The 22094-nt window shown below is 36.6% G+C and overlaps 1 protein-coding gene across 8 annotated transcripts in view; it reads right to left on the bottom strand.

Annotated features, from left to right (window-relative positions):
* Positions 1-133: 133 nt before the first annotated feature.
* Positions 134-22094, bottom strand: part of BTBD10 (BTB domain containing 10) — a 77173-nt gene continuing 55212 nt past the window's right edge. For all 8 annotated transcript variants that reach the window (XM_026008227.2, XM_026008223.2, XM_026008222.2 and 5 more), the window contains 6 exons: positions 20236-20521; positions 17010-17112; positions 15251-15371; positions 6615-6812; positions 3984-4094; positions 134-1243 (listed from right to left, as the gene is read on the bottom strand). In XM_026008227.2, coding sequence (XP_025864012.1) covers positions 933-1243; positions 3984-4094; positions 6615-6812; positions 15251-15371; positions 17010-17112; positions 20236-20521 — 1130 coding nt within the window. In that variant the 3' untranslated portion in view covers positions 134-932. The remainder of the gene's footprint in view (positions 1244-3983; positions 4095-6614; positions 6813-15250; positions 15372-17009; positions 17113-20235; positions 20522-22094) is intronic.

Raw genomic sequence — 22094 nt, 5'->3', positions numbered from 1 at the left:
ACACGTAAACTAAATCGGGAGTTCTGTGAGCTACCAGGTGGTTTCTAGTTTCACTGATACCAATAAGACAGGAAATCCATTAATTATGAGACTAAGGATCTGGTCAAGGTGGTTATAAAGCTGATCAGAAACATTAAAACAATGGAATTTTATTGATGAAAAACTTGAGTTTACAATCATTTAGTAAATGAAGAGCAAACACTTCATTTTCCTATCCCATAACTCTTGAGAAAAAAAATTAGTAAATAAATATCTGAACAGATTAAGGGTAAGGCAGACTGGATAATAAACCACCTCTGATGTTCACACATCCTGCATGTGACTCACTCTAAAAGGGCGAAAACAGCACTGGAGAGAAATAAGATATGGGCATTAGATCTCCTCCTAATCAATCAAGCCCAATGATAAATACTCCTTTTTTGCCCATCATGGGCAGCAAACTATACACATTTTACTGAAGGAATACTTTGATAGAAGCACTTATTTCAGTTATATTGTGCATCACAACTATAAAAATGGCTTGAACAGTTCCATTTAACCACCATTTATAAAGTGCACCTATATAATATTCTACATTTTACCTGGGGTGTGATGAATATCAATATAAGCTGAAAATACCCCAGCTGCCAATCTTTACCACTTCTGAAAATATCTAGATGTGTGAAAAAGGACTGTCCCCCATACAAAGAACCAATTTCACAAACCTACTGGTAAACAAATACATTTATATAACTGGAACCTCAGGATGCTAGAGTTGTACTCATTTTAAAAACCATTCAGCTACCTTTGGTCTTTAAAAAAGCCTACACTGCAATATCCTAAACATGGTCATGTGCATCTCACGATGAAGAGAGCGGCCTTGCAGTGCAGAATGAGGAGAGTGCAGCGTCACCGTGACGAGTAGCATGCTATGGTTTCAAGGAACATCAGCATCACAGCATCGGATTCTGTGCATCAGGATCGAGGTCGTTGTTGCCAGAAGGGGGATGGATGGGGAGGATATCCAGCTCATCCACCTGCGGAGTTGGGTGCAGGACCACCAGCTGGTCCTGGGGAATGTCTGCGGCAGCTGCTGCAAGATTGGTGATAGATTTACTCTTCACACATTGAAAGTCTACATGCCGACTCTTTCCTTCTTCCTTCTCCCAAGACATTCGAATAAAGGGTCTTTGGACATAGTTGTAAATCACTTCTGGGCGGCCTCCAGGCCTTTTCTTTACTTTTTCTTTGTAGGTAGGATAACCTGGAGGACAGAAAAGTTTTAAAAACTGAGGTGCACACATACACAAGTATGCACACACTTCTCACCCAAACTTCCCACCCAAGTTAGCCTAAAGAAGGCTTTTCTACTGTAGTTCCTGAACAAACAGAAATTAAGACAAAGAAAGGAAATCAATAATCCATCTCCTTCGTCATCAGTTCAACAGCCAGAAACCGGAATCCTACTGAGGCAATTCACACAAGCTTCCACCATCCTCTCAGCCGCTCAACATACCAACCCAGTAAAATATTCAAGTAAAAGCATGGAAGGGGGATAAGTCCTGAACAGAATGGTTCATAGTCTCGTGCATTGGACTCTACCTGTATACCCTTAACATCCCTGAACCCTCCCCTTCACAGGATCATCTCGCCTCAAGGGCTGTAATTTGTTGCCACATTAGCCTTCTAATTTCCTTAAACCTAAATCTCATTTTTATATTGCTTTGGGGGTTTTTTCCTTTTTTTTTTTTTTTTTTTTTTTGTTAACATATAAAGAGCTATAGAGTTCTCCAGCTTCACTAGTTCTAGGTATACTTTTGCACCTAGATCAACAAAGCCAATATTTTAAGCCCCGTATCATTTTAACACTACTCCCAACAACCAAGCAGTTCATCCAGAGTGGCAATTCAAAGGAGCTTCCCCTGATTAATTATACCTTCCTCTTCTTGGATAATTACTGAAAAGTAACAATTAGTGAAGACAATGCTAATATGGGAAAAGTTTCAGTCATTTACCAGTAAGGCAATTTCTCCAGACATAACTCCTTAAAACTATTATTATAAGTCCCTTCCCTCCTTCCTACTTGCAAGAATTGCCAGTTTAGACCAGGGATTGGCAAACATTTTCTTTAAAGGGCCAGATAGTAAATATTTCAAGTTTATTTCAGCTTCTCTTGCAACTACTCAACTATGCCACTATAAAGTAAAATCAGCCACAGAAAAATGTAAATGAATGAGCATGTCTATGTTTCAATAAAACTCTGGGCAATGGAGGGGATAAGAGGCAACGGGCTAGATTTGGCTCATGGGCCACAGACTATAGGAGAATCAGAAAAAAACTAGAAAGACCTCACACATCAGGGACTCAATTACTGCATAAAGGAAGTACGTTGGCATCACTGGTGGCTAGTATATTTAGCTACATATGTAATATGGCTCAGGTGAGGGGGCTCGGGCAAGCAGAGCTAAAAATCTTCTAAAGACCCTTTGTAGAATGTCTTTTTTGTTTCATACTTCCAGTCAATTACCAGGGCAACACTTGAGTTCAGAAAGGTCTCCAGCTCTATTCCCTTGTCCTTGATTTCTCTTGGACCATTAGTCTTTAAAATTCCCATCTCATCATAGTCCAATTTGTCTTCCACAGAGAATCCTCACTCTGATACAAGTATAATCCTATTACATCCTTGCTTAAAAACTACCAACTACCAAAAAATTTCCTCTTGCTTCAAGGGAAAGTCCACAGTCCTTCACATAGTATATAAGGCTTTTTTTTTTTTTTTTTTTTTTTTTAAACAAGCAGGCTCCAACCTACTTGTCACCAGGCTTCAGCTCAAATATCTCTACCTGAGAGAAGCCTTCCTCATCCTCCCAATCTATAGTAGCTTCCAGGTGTCTTCTCTCTAGCTCTGAAATCAAACAGCTAAATCCCACTACTTACAAAATGACAGAAGACAATGGTGAAGCCAAAGTGTCAGCAATTCCACTATGTTCTTAAGCCCAAAGTCTCCTCCCCTTCCTCCAAAATCCTATTTCTGGTCATTCTTTCCCATATGTCTCAGCAGTCCATTACTGCGATCTCCAACAGCTCAACTGGTCATTGATCAACACCATGATCTTCATGATCAGCATCACAAACACATACTGAGAAATTACTATGTGCCAGGCTCTGTTTTAAGTTTTTCATTCTGTCATCATAACAACCCTATAAAGTACTTTAGTGCTCCCATTTTAGATGAGGAAACTGAGGCACAGAGAAGTTAAGTGCCCTGGCCAAGGTCATACAACTATTAAGTCATAGGATTTGAACACAAGTAACGTGGCTCCAGAACCTTTAATCTTTACACTATGCCACATTATGCCAAGGGAGATATTTTGTTCTTAGTAAAAGGGCACTTTATTTATTTTTTTTTTTTAAAAGGGCACTTTAAAAGAAGTATCTGACATGGCATCTGGAAAAATCCATTTAAATCATAAAGTAAAAAAAAAAAATCTAAAAATGTTTGCATTTAACAAGATGAAATAAGTTTGAAATCTGTATTTAATGTAAAAATAAGTTAACTATTATCATATCTTAAGAACCAGGAAGCTACTAACATGTTTTTACATGCATTTTCAGATAGTAGTTTTAAGTTCTGTTGAGCTTTGAGGAACACCAATGATCTCTGACGGGCACAAGGCTTTGCCCATCTTTTGGAAAGGTATACACATGTACCAGGCAAGAATGCATTGGGATGATGAAATATGGCAGACAAGACAAACTCACTTTTTCTTACTATTAGGGGAATCTTATGGAATAAATAATAATTTTTAATGGCTTTCTATCTTTTCAGATAAAGGAAGCTCATTTTTGTTATTTTTGGTGTACTGCATGAGCATTCATTCAATCATCATTTGAGTTTTTCTCAAAGTATGTATTTCTCAAGCTATATTCTAAATGGGATTCAATTTTTAACCTTGTTTTTTTCTTTTTTTTAAAGAAAATAGAAAATAATGAAAATGTCTTACCTTCTATTCCCAATCTAATCTTCTTAAGACCCCTCTCCTTCAAAACTGATTTGGCCACATCTCTGTTTTCAATATACTTGAAAAATCTATATAATTTTGTGCTATAAATAACTGGAAACAAAAAGACAAAAATACTTTCTTATTAAAATCAAAGTACTTAGAGATGAACTTAAAATTATCTTGATCATCAAAGGGGCCTGACAACTCTAAAAGCCCAAATAATGGATGCAGTGATGCGAAAAGGATGACTAGCCAACATGACAGGATAATTCAGTACAGTTAATATATAAGCAAATGTCTACTTAAGTTGAAAAAAAAAAAAGCTTTAATAACCAATCAGGTAACCCAATCCATAGGAAGAATCTCCTTCTGAAAGATATATCATATACAAACTTATTGCAATAGAATCTGCCCCACTTTCTTCAAATAAGGGAACCAAAAGATGGTAATATCACATCGTTATCGAGCAGGCAAAGTAAAGGACTTTGCTATGATGCCTACAAGGCCTCGTCTGGAAGAGAAAAAACTGCCTTGTCACAGAGTACAAAATGGATACATCTTATATTTCATGGATTGAGCAACTATTAATAATTCCCCCAAAAGGCAAAGACCCTCCCCACAAACTGTTTTCAATTCAGGCGAACAGCCCCATTTAATACTGATGTTAAAAATGGCAGATTCGAGCATGTTCTGCCCAGGTTAGTCTGTTTAGAGCAAACTGGCTTTGCAAAGGACAGACATTCCACTGACAACATGTTGAGTCTTCCAAATGTGCTGGGAACTTCAGGGAGTTAGACTGATGGACCTTCCTCGCCTTCTCTCTTTCGGGTGGAGTTATCTCCCTTAAAAGGTGAACTGCAAAGGTTTTTTCAAAAAAAGAAAAACACACTCACAAACCAAACATGCTGGTTTAAGAGCCAATAAAAGGAAAATACGTATACAGATGCTACTCATGGGATAAATTTGTGATTTACATCCTTAAGATTACTGATATTTTTAAGATAGATTTGCTGACATCTCAGAATGGATGGTGTCATAAAGCCACAGGTAGGAAGATCAGACTGTAGAGGCTGTGTCTCCTCAAATGAATCTTCTTTAGGTTGAAACATCTTGGCACAAAATGAAATATATTTAGACAAATTATGTAAAAATGTTTTCAGTCATTTTTAAGCTTCACAGCTTAAGATGAAAAACAAGAAAACAAAGAAGACTGACACGGAAAGTGGAACAACTGAAAAGGAAAAGCTGGGTCTACCAGAATTCCTCTATCGCTATAATGTCATTTCTGTGTTCTACAGCAGGCTCTACTCTCCTGGAGGTCAAACTTTTTGAAAACTAAAATATAATTTATTTTGGTTTATTCATTCATTTTTCTTAACAGAAAATAATGTAGTATATTTATTTTAATTTTTGTTAGCCTTTCATTTTTCCTGTGTTTTGTTCAACTTTTTATTCCTCATATTATTACAGAAAACTACTGTCAGCAAAGAAGATAGGAATGAGGAAATACAACAAAAATGTCTGTTATTACAACTGTCCAGAGAAGAATCACAACACTCATTAAGTGTATCATGCAAAGGAAACATCTCAATGTAAATTCTAAAAAGTGCTATCATAACTTAGGTTAAAATAAATAATCTTTTCAAAATCTTTAGAAGTCAAAAGGAATACCCCTTGGAGTCTGCTTTGTTTTGATTTTAGATAGGGATAAGTAAAATGAAAAAATCAGAGATTAAAGCATTCTGGTAACTTTCTATATTCCTGTTACTTTTTACTTAAGCCCTCATCTTCACCAAGTCAACACAGGCTGGCATACAGAACAAGATGCTAGACTATTTTGCCTAGTTACTCAAATCATTCTTTTAACTCTATCTTCTCAAATCTATAAAACAGCTCAAAAATACTATACAGGGTTCATCAAGAAAAATATAAATTTTCTGACAAAACTCAAAAAATCAAAAGGCTCCAATTAGAAGAAGTTTGAAAGTGTAGTAAGGAAAGTCATCGTTGTTCAAGATAAGCTGTTTTGGTCAGAAATACATAGTTCCATAAAACGTTCTGAAGGGTCATTATATCCTCCAGGAACACATATGATACTAAAAAGGAACATCTTAGAACATCAAGTCACCCTAGAAATCAATGCGTTGAAGCTTCTCATTTTACATACAAATAATAATTCATCTTAAAAAAAAAAAAAAAAAGCTGATTTTTTAACAATCTATTTACTCCAGGATCTACTTCCCTAGAAGGCTTCTTTCTAAATGCAAAGAAAAAAAATCTATCAAGATCCAGATACTCAACAAAGAGCAAACCATTTCTGTGCATGACAGGGGTGGGCATATTTTTTCTGTAAAGGGCCAGAGTAAATACTTTTTGGGCTTTGCGAGCCATGCGGTCTCTGTTGCAACTACTCAACTCTGCCATTGTAGCGCAAAAGCAGCCATAGACAATACATAAAAGTTTATTTGTAAAAACAGGCAATAGGCTGGATTTTGATCCACAGCTCGTAGTTTACTGACTCCTGGCGTAGGTAAGAGTTCAATGTACTTTCTTTATAAAAACTGTCCTTTGATCGGTATTAGATAAAGAATCTGTGATGATTTAAGAGAGAAAACATGCCACAGTACTTACTTTGTGAATACTCTTCTCCCATCTGTGGGGGATACTCTTCATCCCAATCAACCACATCATCATCTGTAAGCACTACTATGTGGCATTCTCGTTCCCCACTCTGGGCACTAGCTACCATGAGAGGCAGGATCATTTCTTCCAGATAAAATTCAAACTGTCTACGAGCACCATCATTTGATAACTCATGCATTAGGGCACCTGAAATGAATCCAACAAAAAATATCTTGATTTTTCTGATGACTGATGAGTAAAAGAGCAGAAGCAACACACACACACACACAAAATATTAAAATTAGTTCAGCATCTACTCTGCAGCCCTACAGACAAAATACAGTGGTTATTCTATAGTCAACAAAACTTTTCCTAGGAAGAGATTTTACAGAAACGAATCTGATAGAAAGAAGGGCAAATTAAAAGCATCTAACATAAGCTCCTTCATTTTATACTTTAGGAAGTGACCTACCTAAGGTTACAAAATTAATTTGCAAAATCAGAATTGAGTCCCCACCCCCAACTTAGCCCAGGGTAGTGTTTTTATTATTTCATGTTGTCTTCCATCAATATATGCAATTATATCTTAAAAGTATATCTTAAGGATGTTTTCAGATTGTCCACTGAACTAAAATAGTTCTCATAATTCCTTCTCCTATGTTTTCTTTCTCAAAAAATTATTCACAAACAACATTAATATTTCAGTGTAGAAAAAGAAGTGAATTGGCTTTGGGATAAGGCAGGCAAAAGGCCAAGCAAAATATAGGATGGTACAGGACTTATGTAGCAGACCTGACCCTAGAATTCAGAGGGGTAAAAGATAATATCACATCACCCTCCTTAAGTATAAACAAAGTGAATAACTTCAATTGCCCAAAAAGAGGGCCACAAAAATCACTTGCACTGATCTAATTTTTTTTCCTATGACAATGGCAATGTCCTATCTCCTAAAGCACTACTAGTTCAGGAACTACGAGGAGAGTTAGAGCAGAAACTAGAACTCAATCTAAGCTATAGTCTCCCAAGGGAGAGTCTTTTCCCCCTAAAACACCACTAATTATATAATAATTATTAATAATATAGTGATATAAGTGATTAAATAATTAATATATGTTATAGTTTCACCATGCCTCTCTCTAGGCTGGCTAATTCCAGTTTTTAAAAAAGATTTTATTTATTCATGAGACACACACAGAGAGATAGGTAGAGACACAGGCAGAGGGAGAAGCAGGCCCCCTGCAGGGAGCCCGATGTGGGACTCGATCCCGGGATCCCAGGATCATGCCCTGAGCTGAAGGCAGACTGTTCAACCACTGAGCCACCCAGGAGTTCCTAATTCCCATTGATTTCTTTTTAATTTCATTTATTGCCAAACTCCTAGATATATCAACACAGTCTTTTTCCTTTAACTTTTGAACCAATTCCAATCTGGCTTCCATACTCAGTATGCCTCAAAACTTCTCTCAATATAGCCTCCTTTAACCTTCAGATTGTTAAAAATAATGAGTGTGTTTTGATCCTGTTCTTATCTGACCTCCTGGCTGAATCTCTCACAGGGACCACCACCTTCTTCTTAAAACCCTTGCTTCCTTAAGAATCTCTGATGCCACTATCCCTAGTTTTCTTTCTCCTCTGGATGTTCTTCTTCAACCATCTTTGCCAAATTTTTCTCCTCTAGCTGTTCATTAAATATTCATGTTTCTCAAGACAATTTTTCCTTCTCTTACCTTATGCTGATAATTCCCAAATTTATTCTAATTCTTGTCTTCTATATTCTAGATGCCTTATATTCAACTGCCTTCTGGAAATCTCCATTGGAATGCTACGTCACAGGCACCTTCAAACTCAATATACTAAAAGCTGATTTAATCATATGTGCCTTTCCCTGCAGTGTTTCCCAAATCAGTAAATGGCATCATCATCATCATTCATTTCTCAGAATCATCTTACAAAAGTACCAGGCATATAGTAGGAACTTAAATATTTGTAGAATAAATAAAAGTGAATCATCGATTACTCTTTCATCTCTTAATTCAATCATTCCCCCAGCCCTATCAAGTCCACCTCTTAAATGCATCTTGAATTGTGTCATTTTCTTCTCTGGAAGATGCTATCCAAAGATAACTGCAAAATCTCTTATACCACATGCTTTTCTACAATGGGACCTTGACATCTCCTCCCTGGAGATGGAGTCTAATTCCTCTTCCTTTAACCTAAGCTTCCTAACCTATACTGACATGCTTGTAACCAGGGCAGCATGGCAGAGGTGAAAGTGCATGTTTTGCCTTGGTCCTGGGTAACATTCTCTCTCCAAGTGCTTACCTGCTGAACTCAGTCTCCAGACTTAGAGAAGCCCAAGATGCACACAGAGGCCACATGTAGGTTCTCTGTTTGACAGTCCTAGCTGAACTCGGCCCTTAAATCATCCCAGTGAAAGCATAAGACATATGAGTAAAGAATCCTACAGCTTTCTGCATCATCTCAACTCTTCAATAATTCATGAGATCTCAGATATTTGAAGCAGACACAAGCCACCTCTGCTATACCTTGTCTGAATTCTTGACCCACAGAATAAAAATACTTCATGCTAAGTTTGGAATGCTTTATTACACAGCAATACTTAACTAGAACACATTCCATCCCCAAAGCCCCCAAGTCCAAGTCATCCTTAATTCTCACGCAAACTACTCTAAAACCTAATTATATTCCCCCAGCATTTACTTTTGCCCCTGTGTAATTCATCTTCCCCACAGCAGCCAAATCATACAATTCCACTAGTTTAACTCTCTCAAGGCTTATACTATCCAAATCCTCAACTTGGTCCATAAAGACTTGTTACATGAAAAGGGAGATTATAGATCAATGTGTAGAGTCCCCTAAAAAATATTTTCTTTAAATACTACACATAAATATATATCCTACATAAATCCTATATATGTATATATGTATGTGGGGGGTGTATATCCTGCATATAAATTTACTCTGGCCCACATTTCTTTCCTGAACTTTAAACATGTATACCCAATGCCACACTAACCATTTCCACTTGGATTTCTAGTAAGTATTTCAAACTTAACATGTCCCAAATCAAGCTTCTAAATTTCTGCTCCCCGTGAAGTCTCCCTCATCTCATTTAATGGCAAGTTCACATTTCCATTTAATTAAGTCCTCTTCTCTTTCCCCCATCCCATAATTCAATCAACAAGCAAATCCTGACAACTCTACTATCCAATATATCCAGAATTTGATCACCTCCCAGTGCTTCTCCTCTGATTTAAGCTACCACTCTCTCTCACTTGAATTATGGCAATAGCTTCCTAATTATCTCTTTGCTTTTAGCTTAATCCCCTCACTGCAATCCAGTTCTAATACAATAGCCAAGAGTAATTCTTTTATTTTTCTTATTTTTAAGATTTCATTCATTTACTCATGAGAGACACACAGAGAGAGACACAGAGACACAAACAGAGGGAGAAGCAGACTCCATGCAGGGAGCCTGATGTGGGACTTGATCCCTCGACCCCAGGATCACGACCTGAGCCGAAGGCAGATGCTCAACCCGAGCCCCCCAGGCGCCCCAGAGTAATTCTTTTAAAACATAGTCAGATCAGGACTACAGCACTGCACAACTCCATACTGAATTCTGTGTGAACAGAACTGAAATGGTACAACCTGGCAATCTCACAGATCACATCACTCCTCTGTTCAAAACCCTCCAATGGCTTCCCATGTCATTCAGAGTGAAAGCCAAGATAAAGGTCTTACATGACTTAGATCCCTTTCTACCCTCATCTGCTACTGAGGACACTCAAATTTACTTCACTCCAACTCTTTGCTGCTCTCAGACATGCCAGGCAAGCTACCCCAAACCTTATACTCATTGTTAACCTCTGCTTGAAATTAAATTTTCCTCTCCAGTTAAGGCTTCTCTGGCTACTCTATGTCCTTTCCTTATGTACCCCCTCTTCAGCACTGATTACTCACATACCATATGTTATTTGTCCGTCTTCCCCAAAAGAGTGTAAGTTCCATTAGAACACTAAGTTTTGCCTGGTTTGTTCATGCTGTATCCCCAGAACTGGAGCAGACTGGTAGAGAATTAAGTCATCAGATATTTATTCAGTTAATAAATTTTGTTTTCTCCCTACTTCTCTGGCCTTATTTCTCATCATTCACACTCCTCCCTCCACTCTAGCCATACTTCCCTTCTTTCAGTTCCTTAAGCATGTCATATTCCAACCTGACAGCCTCTGCAAATACCTTTGCTGCTGCCTGGTAAGGTCAGTGTCTTATCCCCCTTGCTATTGCTCTAGGTCTCAGCTTTAATGTCACTTGGATAATGATTTTCCACAGCCCCTTTACCATACACTTCTAATAGCATCTCATTTCTTCACCGCATTTTTCATTACTTGTCGAATGCCTATCTTCCCCACTAGACTGTAGACACCATAAAGGCAGGGATAAGGTCTAATTCATTACTATATTTACTATATGCATGGAACTAACAAAAAGTCTGAATAAGAGAGGGGGATTACAAGTTAAATAGGAAACTAGAAACACATAGCTGATATTAAGAATTAGAGATAAAATAATTGAAATCCACAGTGTATAGGGAGTGTCTGAAGCCACAATGATGAATGCCATCACTTAGAGTAAATGTATAGATTCTGTGAGAGAAAGTGGGTAGCTTAAGACAGAATACTTAGGACATTCAAGAAATCAAGGATCAGGGAGCAAGTGAGAGAAAGATAAAGCCTAAAAGAAGAATGTCAAAAAGCCAAAAGAAGAATCAAGAAGAAAGAAGTGACTTAACAGTGACACCTCAAGAAAATGCCTTTAAAGACAGGGATCCCAGAATTACCAATAAATTTTTAAACATTGTTCAAATATTCTAGCCAACTTACTAAGGCAAAAATATATATGTAAAGTGTTATTTAAAACACAAAGTTGAGGGCAGCCCGGGGGGCTCAGCGGTTTAGCACCACCTTCAGTCCAGGGTATGATCCTGGAGACCTGGGATCAAATCCCACGTCGGGCTCCCTGCATGGAGCCTGCTTCTCCCTCTCCCTGTGTCTCTGCCTCTCTCTCTCTCTCTCTCTCTCTCTCTCTCTCTGTCTCTCATGAATAAATAAAATAAAAATCTAAAAAAAAAAAAACAAAAAACACAAAGTTGAAAAGGTATAGATAGTTCCTATCCTCCAGTTCAAACTGGTTTGATGCTACAAACTAAAAAATAGAGCGAGAGAGAGAGAGAGAGAGAACACACAAGTGACTCCTGTTATTTCAGTGTCTCTACATTTCAGTGACTTCACAGGCAGGATCTGCCTCTGATCACCCTTTCTCAATAGCTTGGAAACCATTAAACACGTTGTTACTAAAGGGTATTTAGTAATACAGCTATTCACTTGGAAATATTACAAAATAGCATGTATAATATGATATTTGAATATTTTTAAAATTTACATTTCCTAATATTGCTCTTTTTTAAAAAAACAAACTCTTATTTAATACTATGTGTCAAGCACTATTCGTTTAATCTCCACAACAACCCTGTGAAATAAGTATTATTGTCTCCATTTTAAAGATGAGGGAATTAGGGATCCCTGGGTGGCGCAGTGGTTTGGCGCCTGCCTTTGGCCCAGGGAGCGGTCCTGGAGACCCGGGATCGAATCCCACGTCAGGCTCCCAGTGCATGGAGCCTGCTTCTCCCTCTGCCTGTGTCTCTGCCTCTCTCTCTCTCTCTCTGCCTCTCTCTCTCTCTGTGACTACCACAAATAAATAAATAAATAAATCTTTAAAAAAATAAAAATAAAAAATAAAGATGAGGGAATTAGGGTAGCCCTGGTGGCGCAGCGGTTTAGCGCCACCTGCAGCCCGGGGTGTGATCCTGGAGACCGGGGATCAAGTCCCACATGGGGCTTCCTGCATGGAGCCTGCTTCTCCCTCTGCCTGTGTCTCTGCCTCTCTCTTGCTCTCTGTGAAAGAATAAATAAATAAATCTTTTAAAAAAAAAATAAACGTACTAAGTCTTTAAAAAAAAAAAAAGATGAGGGACTTAAAACAAGGTTTTAAGTAACATGCCCAAGAAACAAACCCGTGACTCTATCCAATAAACATTCAGTACTTGTATAATTTCAGGTTAAGGTATAGACACAGACATCTTAGTGTAATGTGCCATTCCAATACTCAGTAAAGGCACGTATTAGCAGGAAAACAATTCAGTTTTGGATCCAGGTCTACACCCACAGTATCCTTTTAATTTTTTTGTTTTAAAGATTATATTTATTTATCCATGAAAGACACAGAGAGAGGCAGAGACTGAGGCAGAGGGAGAAGCAGGCTCCCTGTGGAGAGCCTGATGTGGGACTCAATCCCCAGATTCCCAGATCACACCCTGAGCCAAAGGCAGACAGACGCTCAACCGCTGGGCCACCCAAGCATCCCTCCTTTTATGTTTTTACAAGGCCATTTTGTCTCTTCAAATTCTATGTAGTTTTGTTTTTAATAAAGTCTATGAGAATCTCTGTATTTTTAAAAATATGTATTACAAGTATTCTAGAAACATTTACAATTATTTAAAAGCCAAAAGTCTAGAAAAACATTATACATACTTTACATAAAGACTCTCACCTTTAGTTCCATAACAAATAAATGAGACTTAATAATAATGACATGGTCTATGTCCAAAGGATTACAAAACCAAATCCACATCATTCTTTTTTACCTGATATTCCCCAAAATAGAATATCTAATTATATGAAATGAAATTAAAATGGTCCCCATGAATTAAAAAAAAAAAAACCCACAAAACTTGAACTCAAGGATCTACAATCAGAATAATTAATGCTCATGGTTTAATAAAGACATTTTTTAAGATGTGAAAAAACAAACTTTGTTCAAGTATGTTCTATCTGACTTTAAACTTTTAAATATCATTTATAGATACTCAGAGGTGGACCAGCCACTTTATCCCACCTATTGATATCTTTATGAAGACTTTACGGAATGTTTAGCAATAATAAAGTGGTACTTAAGGGAAGACTTAATAAGACTACACATTTTAGCTCTTAAATAAACATGAAGAAAACAGCTCTATTTAAGTATACAGTAGGTGCCTTAAAATTTTAAATAAAATTTCCCATTCATAAGGCACCTGGATGGCTCAGACAGTTAAGCATCTGCCTTCAGCTTAGGTCATGGTCATGAGGTCCTGGGGTTGAGCCCTGTATCAGGTTCCCTACTAAGGAGCTTCTTCTCCCTCTCCTGCTCCCTTGCTTGTGCTAATAAATAAAATTGTTTTAAAAAATAATTAAAAATTTCCCATTCACAGTTTCCAACAAACTAATCTCTGAGAAGGCATGCCAAGCTACTGTTGAGTTGAGGTTAATAAAGTAAAGTAACTGTAAGTCCATGATTAACATAAGGCTATAACCACACGTAGAAAGCTTTTAAAATGACTTCTCACCACATATAGGAAAAAATATAAGAACATGGGTTTGGGTTAAAAAACTTCCATGATGTGGCCCACCTGTTTATTCTCATGTCCTTATGTCCTGTTCTGCTCAGGACAGTCTCTGCTCCAACTAGGTTCTTTCCAAAGTATATTTTTTGCATCTTTATTCCAAAAATCTCAGCTGTTAGAATCACCTCATTACTTTACTCTTTCTAAATCACTATTTATTCTTTACTACCTGCCTCCTCTGAACTCTTCCCCAATCCCTCTAGCCTACAATGACCTCTCCTGAACTTCTCCAACTACTTAACATCCAAGTTAACATTTGAAAATTCTCCTATTCTGACATCTGTGTATAATCATCTTTCTTTCCTCAGGCATGGCAAAATGGTGAGAGGGACGGGTGATGAGGAACAGGTTGGTGAGGAGAAAACACTGATCAAAAAGTTAGGATTTCCAAAGTTCTAGACTCTGCTCTGAGGCTGTTTGAGGTTCTTAAACAAAGTCACTTAACCCTTTGTACAAATAAGGGTTAGATGTTCAATCTAAGATCTTTAATGACAAATACTGTTTTTGAGAATTATTTGTATCTTCCATAGTGGCTTTGGATATTACTTTACATCAGAAGTACAAGAAAATTATAAATTTTTGGTTGATGTGATCTCAGAAGTGAAACCAAATACTACTCTTGACCAAAACCAGGGCTCCCAAGCTGGAAGATAAAGATGCAACAAATGACAGAGATGCGGTCAAGGAGGAAATCTGGGAGAATCTATCAAAAAATACATACATACATATATAAACAATTTCTTTTTTAATTTTGGAAAATTGCACATGGAACTTATAAAGATCTCTGTAGAGGGACCCCTGGGTGGCTCAGCAGTTGAGCATCTATTTTCGGCTCAGGTGGTGATCCCGGGGTCCTCAGATGGAGTCCCACATTGGGCTCCCTGCAGGGAGTCTGCTTCTCCCTCTGCCTATGTCTCTGCCTCTCGGTGTGTCTCTCATGAATAAACAAAATCTTAAAAAAAAAAAAAAAAAAAGGATCTCTGTAGACTTCCACAAACCATTCTCACAATGCTTTATAATTCAATTAAATATTTGATGTCTACATAAATATCAGTCTTTCAGGCTTTTCATTCCAATATAATGTAACTCTACAAAGCACTCATACCCAAAACGTCATACTTACTGAGATCTCTACATTTAATAGTACTATATTCAAAAGAAATACAAAGGTAGTCGCATGCTTCTCTCAATTCAGGAATAGATATGCCATCAGGACAACGGATTATTCCTGTTTTGTAGTAATCCTATAAAAAAAAAAAAGGAAAAAATGCGTAAGTCTAGAGCACAAGGTGGCCAAAACCTTATTATTAAGGTTAAGCTGGTAGCATTTTCAAAAACAGTGGAGCTCTGAGATTTCTGAACTGTGGAATTTTAAAGTTAGATGAGACCTCAGTTCACCTAACCCCTTTTTCATTTTACTAATAAGAAAACTTTGGCTCAAATAGGTTCACTGACTTACCCAGTCATATAATTAGTTAATAGCAGAGGAAAGATTAGAACCCAGATCTTCTCATTACTGATATATTTCTTCTATCATGCCAATTCATATGTATTTTCCCTTCTACAAGTTATTTTTCTATATAACTACTATCAAATTTTAAAACTTTTTTCAGGGTGCCTGGGTGACTCAGTTGTTAAGTGTTTGCCTTTGATTCAGGTCATGATCCCAGGGTCCTGGGATGGAGTCCTATACTGGGCTCCTTGCTCAGCTGGGAGTCTGCTTCACCCTTCTCCCTCTCCCTCTGCCTGCCGCTCCCCTGTGCTGTCAAATAAACAAAATCTTAAAAAACAAAACATTCTTAAGAAAGTTAAGTAATACATTCTGAGGTACCTTAAACATTACCTCAAGAATTAAGGAAAATTTATGGTTCTTGGTAAAGAACTTCAAAGTCATATCCAACCATTAAAATATGCAAACAGAACACACAATCAGATATTCTTCTTCCAACTAGTATTCTTTGGTGTATCCCATATTATGAACAATTAATAGTGCTTATTTTCAAAATCTACTTGAAAAATTATTAAGGGCTAGCCTGAAAATTACAGCTGGGTCATAATTTTTTTTTTTTTTTTTTTACTTGTCAACTCCATTGCGTTGGTTAAATAGTATGGCTAGCTGAAAAACCACTCCTTCCCTCGCCTCGCAAATTAAGATCTGCCTCAAGCTTCTTGATGTTCAGAGCCACAATAACACAATAAAGTTGCTATGCCAATAGAAGCAAAACATCTCAGAACTTGCCAAGTACTAACAACCCAATCAAGATCAACTTCTATTCCTATCTTGTACCTCAGGATCCGCCCCCCACCCGCTTTCCTCAAAATTATTTGAGGAATAATTTTAACAATATTTTCAGACAGTGGCATAAAATGTCACACACTATAAATCAAATCTTTGTCACCAATTTGAAATTACAAGTAGGAACTCGATAATACTAATTCAAATATTCCTCAAAATAAAAGGTTTAAAAACCTCAAAAAAAGGTTTAAAAGATGCTAACAAATACATTTCAGAGATGACTTTTAAATGTTAACTGTCCACATTGCCAGTTATGTGCAATAAAATATTAGAATTGAAGTAACCACATTTATTCTCAGCAAAAAAGAATCAACTTATTTAAGAGAACTAGGGAAGGAAGAGTAACAGGACTCCAGAACTATTACCACTAAATCCTTTGAAAGAACTGCCTATTTATGCCTAAGAGATGAATCATCCCCCAAACTATATTTGTATCTTTATGTACTAAAATAAAAATGAATAAAATGGTAATTAAAAAAACAATATTCTGCATAGAGATATTCAAACAGAATTCTGTTTCCAATCAACTACCTACTGAAAAGGGGCTCTAAGATTAAGTCAATGCAGGTAAGAAATAAGCACTCACCAGAATAGCTCGAAACACGGTGGAGCCAATTCCCTCTGCCACTTCATACTCTCCCTTCTCATTGGGACGCGTAAAGTTATGTTCTCTGCCAGATCCAAACATCCTATGATATTAGTAAGCAATTCAGAAATATAATAGGATACTTCCTTTGAAGTGAAAACTTATCTCATGGACAAAAGTACAAAGGAATTACAATATATCAGTAAATTAGTTAAAAAATTCTTATCAGCAATTTATTCAGCAAATGTAATAAATGAAGGAATATTAAAGATACTTCCTTTCTAATGGGAGGGAACAGTAATATAGATTCCCTACAAGCAAACAAAATCAGCTGATAAAATTCAGAAGCTAAAGAACGTTTTTAGTCTTTTTTTTTTTTTTTTTTTAATTTTACCCATTCATTCATGAAAAGACACATAGAGAGGGAGGTAGAGACACAGGCTGAGGGAGAAGCAGACTCCATGCGGGGAGCCTGATGTGGGACTTGATCCAGGATCACGCCCTGGGCGGAAGGCAATCGCTCAACTGCTGAGCCACCCAGGCAAGCATCCCTTTAGCCCTTTCTTCTCAGGGGTGGGGGAATGGGGCAATCAATCCAGGGGAAAAGGTGATTTTTATTCTAATCTTAACAGGAAAAAAAAAAAAAAAAGGAAAAGGGAAGCCATGTTAACTGTGCCTTTTCCTTAAAACTGCTGCCTTCACTGCAAAGTTAACGCTATAGTGCAGCACACACAGTAAAGGAGTGTGTATCTTTTTAGATAGGCAGATTAGGTTATTTCATTTTTCACAATCTAAACTATTAAGTGGGGACGCCAGGGTGGCTCAGTGATCCTGGGGTCCTGGGATGGAGTCCCACATTGGGCTCCCTGTGGGGAGCCTGCTTCTCTCTCTGCCTGTGTCTCTGACTCTCTCTGTGTGTCTCTCATGAATAAATTTTTTAAAAATCTTTAAAAATAAACTATAAGTGTAAGAAACAGCACTCAAAATTCTTACACCTGCATCCTAAAACTGAAAAACAAGCAATCAAATGCTTAAGAGGAATGAGGAAGTTAAGAGATGAATCAAAAGTTTAAACAAATGAGTAAAAAGTCTTTAATATTAATTTTTACATAAGAAAATACAGATTTGGGGGCACCTGGGTGGCTTAGTCAGTTAAGCATCTGTCTTTCACTCAGGTCATAATCCCAGGGTCCTGGGATCGAGTATCACATAAGGCTCCCTGTTCACCAGGGAATCAATCTGCTTCTCCCTCTCCCTCTGATGCTCTCTCCCTGCATGTTCTCTAATAAAATCAGAAAGAAGAAAAGAAAAGAAAAGAAAAGAAAAGAAAAGAAAAGAAAAGAAAAGAAAAGAAAAGAAAAGAAAAGAAGGAAAGAAAAAGAAAAGAAAAGAAAAGAAAAGAAAGAAAGAAAAGAAAAGAAAAGAAAAGAAAAGAAAAGAAAAGAAAAGAGAAGAGAAAAGAAAGAAAGGAAAAGAAAAGAAAAGAAAAGAAAAGAGAAAAGAAAGAAAGGAAAAGAAAAGAAAAGAAAAGAAAAGAAAAGAAAAGAAAAGAAAAGGAGAAAAGAAAGAAAGGAAAAGAAAAGAAAGAAAGAAATACAGATTTCTATTTTTTTCAAGTAATGTTCTTGGCCCTTTAATAGTAACCATTTTGAAAAGAGACAAGTTACAGAATATGTTCTTCAAAATCAAAAAAGTTTAATGCATTACGTTCAAGACAACTTAAAAATTGTGGTTAAAGCAAGCGGAATCTCAGAATTAAATGATACCATCATTCCTAAGTATTCTACTCAACAATTTCCCAATTTAAATGGTTTTTCTAAAAAAAAAAAAAAAGGTTTTTCTTTTGTTGGTAACACAGAAATCTATAAAGAACAAAGCTTTTTTTTTTTATTTCAAAGTTTCCAAAAGAATGTCAACTACTTTTTACAGTTCTCATGAATATTAATTTTCATCCCCAAAGATATGCTTTACTCAACTGGCATGAAAAGATGATTTCACTGATTTAAAAAAAAGGGGGGGGGGGATGACAGTCTTTCAGGAACCAAATGTCATGCAATTTTCTCAAATACCTGAAATTTTTTGATAAAATATGGAGAATGCTAGGCTTTTCAGATCAATATGGATATATACAAACACAAATCTTTTGGGCTTTGTTTTGTTTTCCTTTTAAAGAAAACATAGCCTAACAAATGAAGCAAAATTTCAAATATCAACTTTTTAACTGTGTTTCTTTAAAATTTAGATAAAAATCATAAGTATTAATAATGTCAAGTCCTCCTCCTGACACCTTCCATCAATAATCTTCCTCTGTGCTACTAAAAATACATAAAAGCCATACTTACTTGTTTGCCTTGGATGTAAAGTCTAACAGCTAATGTTCAAAGGAATACTTATTCAAAATGTTATGCTGTTATGTGAGCTTTTATTCTGTATGTAGAAATACTGAGTAATCACAAGTGTACACACAGGCATCCAAAAAAGTTACTCATATGCAATGTAGGGAAAAATCACAATTTTGTTTTTACATCCTATAAACTTCTATTTCATTTCTATGCTCTATTTTATATTAAGAGTGAACCAAAAAAGATAATTTTACATTGAAAAGGTATTTGATCCTAGTTCTGAACACGCTGAAAAATCAAGTCTATATTGCCTGTATCATTCTTAAGACTGCAGCTCCCACAACTATAAACTTTACATTAACATTTACTCTGGACCAGCAGAAATTAGAAGATGACTACAAGTAGCTCTCCTTCATTCTATTAACTATTTGTTAAGAACATTCCTTTTTTAAAGTATCTATGTCAAACTAACAACTCTGCTGACTTTTCAGCTAACCAAACTTTTTTCTTTAAACAATACTGCTATATTCGGTGGTTGAATTTAGGAGCCCCCAAGTGAAGAAAGCATATTCTTACTGCTATATTCACCTTGTTAGATACAATTTAAGGTTTCAACCTGTGGAGATCATTTAGGACCCTATCTTCATTAACTAATATATTTGTTTTTCCTGCTGATACAGCAAAGATTGTTAGAAATAAAACCAAGTTCAAGATCTGGCTCTACCATTTTCTGGCTGTATTAACTTGAGCAAGTTATATTTAACCTCCATAGTTCAGTGCACCTGTAAAACAGGAATACTACAATCCAACAAAGAGTTACTCTAAAACTTAAATAATGTGCAAGTGCTTTAGAATTTAATGCAAAGAACTGCAATTATACAAACCTGCCCAACATTGTATTTGGCTGTGCAGTAAAAATGGATGGGTCTACAACGAATCTAGTATTATCCACTATTAGCGTTACTCGTTCCGACGTTCTTACATTCCGAGCTCCTTCTTTTGCATTTTCATATACAAACACCATCTCTCCAGATGTCTTACAGCTACCATCAGAACTTGACTGACTACTGTTTCTGCTGCTGTTCCCAGCACTGCTACTGGAACCATTTGGAGATGCCTTTTGAGGACGAGGACTGCTTGGACGAGAGGAACTGTGATCTTTTTCTCGTTCTGAAATTAAGATGTTAAAGTTATGCAAATTTTCCTTAAAAAAAATTCAAGATCCATATATAACTTTTTAAAATTCCGATGTAGAAAATTTGTTTCAAATTATAGCATTTCTGGGTGCCTGAGTCGCTCAGTTAAGCGTCTGCCTTCAGTTCGGGTCATGATCTTATTAGGGTCCCGGGACAGAGCCCCATTTCAGGCTCTCTGCTCAGAAAGCCTGCTTCTCCCTCTTCCTCTGCCCTTCCCTCTGACCCACCCCTTGTATTCTCTCCCTCTCAAAGAAATAAAAATAAATAAATAAACAAATCACAGCACTTCTGCTTTTTGATTTCAAAGTAACATTTTCACAGAACACCATAGATATTATTTCCCAGGAATAAGACCTAGAAGTCGAAATGTTTTCTAAATTAATTTTTGTACATTTTTAAAAAGATGTATAACTGACTAACTTAAACACACTAATATCAAAATTAAATTTTATGTTATTACTCTATTTAAAAATATATGAAACCCAAGGAACAGAATAGTCTTACAAGTCCAATAAGCACTGAGTTAGTAAAAGATTAATAAAAATGCCAACTTTAACTGTCCTAAATACTAGAAGTATTAGTAATACCCTGAGAACACAAAAGTACAAACTTTGGACTCTCACTATGTTAATGAGGCCATCCCTAAACTAGTAGTTTATCTCACAAAAGCAAGATCCCAAAGGAAGAAAAAATGGTCACTAAGGACACAAGGAATATTTATTCTTTCAAATGACATTTTATTTACTTATGTTGAGAGAGAGAGCAAAAGAGAGAGAGAGTACAAGCAAGGGGAGCAGCAAAGGGAGAGGCAGAAGCAGGATGAGGGAGAGGGAGAAGCAGTTTTATTTATTTGAGAGAGGGAGAGAAAAGAGAGAAGGAGAGAGAGAGAGAAAGCATGAGTGGCAGGAGGAAAGGGAGAGGGAGAAGCAGGCTTCTTGAAGAGCAGAGACCGGATGTGGGGCTTGATCCCAGGACCCTGAGATCAGGACCTGAGCTGAAGGCAAACACTTAACTGACTGAGCCACCCAGGTGCCCCCAAATGATTTTTAATGTCTACCAAATAAAACGGCTTCAACAGCTGATGATATACTGCTTTCTTTTCAATCTCACTTTTGTTGGAATAAAAGCACTGTCACAAATTCTAGAGGATCATATAATTACTATATATAATTTTAATTAGGTATGAAATATTGTTAAAATTCAGAAGATTTTTTTTTTTGGCTGTTCCAATATTCTACAAAGGGAGAATTAAAACTAAGATTCTGTGATAAGTTCCCTTTAGAGGCTAGATAGCTACACTTTAAAGGTGACCTAAAAATGTACCTCCTCTCATCAGATTCATCAGCTTCTGCCAAATTCCTCCATGACTCAGGCTACTCAGAACACTCTGTACAGCTTTACTGATTATATAATTAGGTTTGCTATATCTCCAGAGATATTCTGACACCTCCATTTTATTGCCTGTTTCTAGAATGCTGGTAGCATCCCAAAAGCAAAATCTGCTGAATTAATAAAATCATTTATTATATCTTCCTATTCTCTTCCCA

The sequence above is a fragment of the Vulpes vulpes genome, chromosome 11 (genome assembly GCF_048418805.1).
Source record: "Vulpes vulpes isolate BD-2025 chromosome 11, VulVul3, whole genome shotgun sequence".
NCBI classification, from domain to species: domain Eukaryota; kingdom Metazoa; phylum Chordata; class Mammalia; order Carnivora; family Canidae; genus Vulpes; species Vulpes vulpes.
The sequence above is the reverse complement of the archived record's forward strand: the minus strand, read 5'-3'. Positions and strand labels throughout refer to the sequence as shown.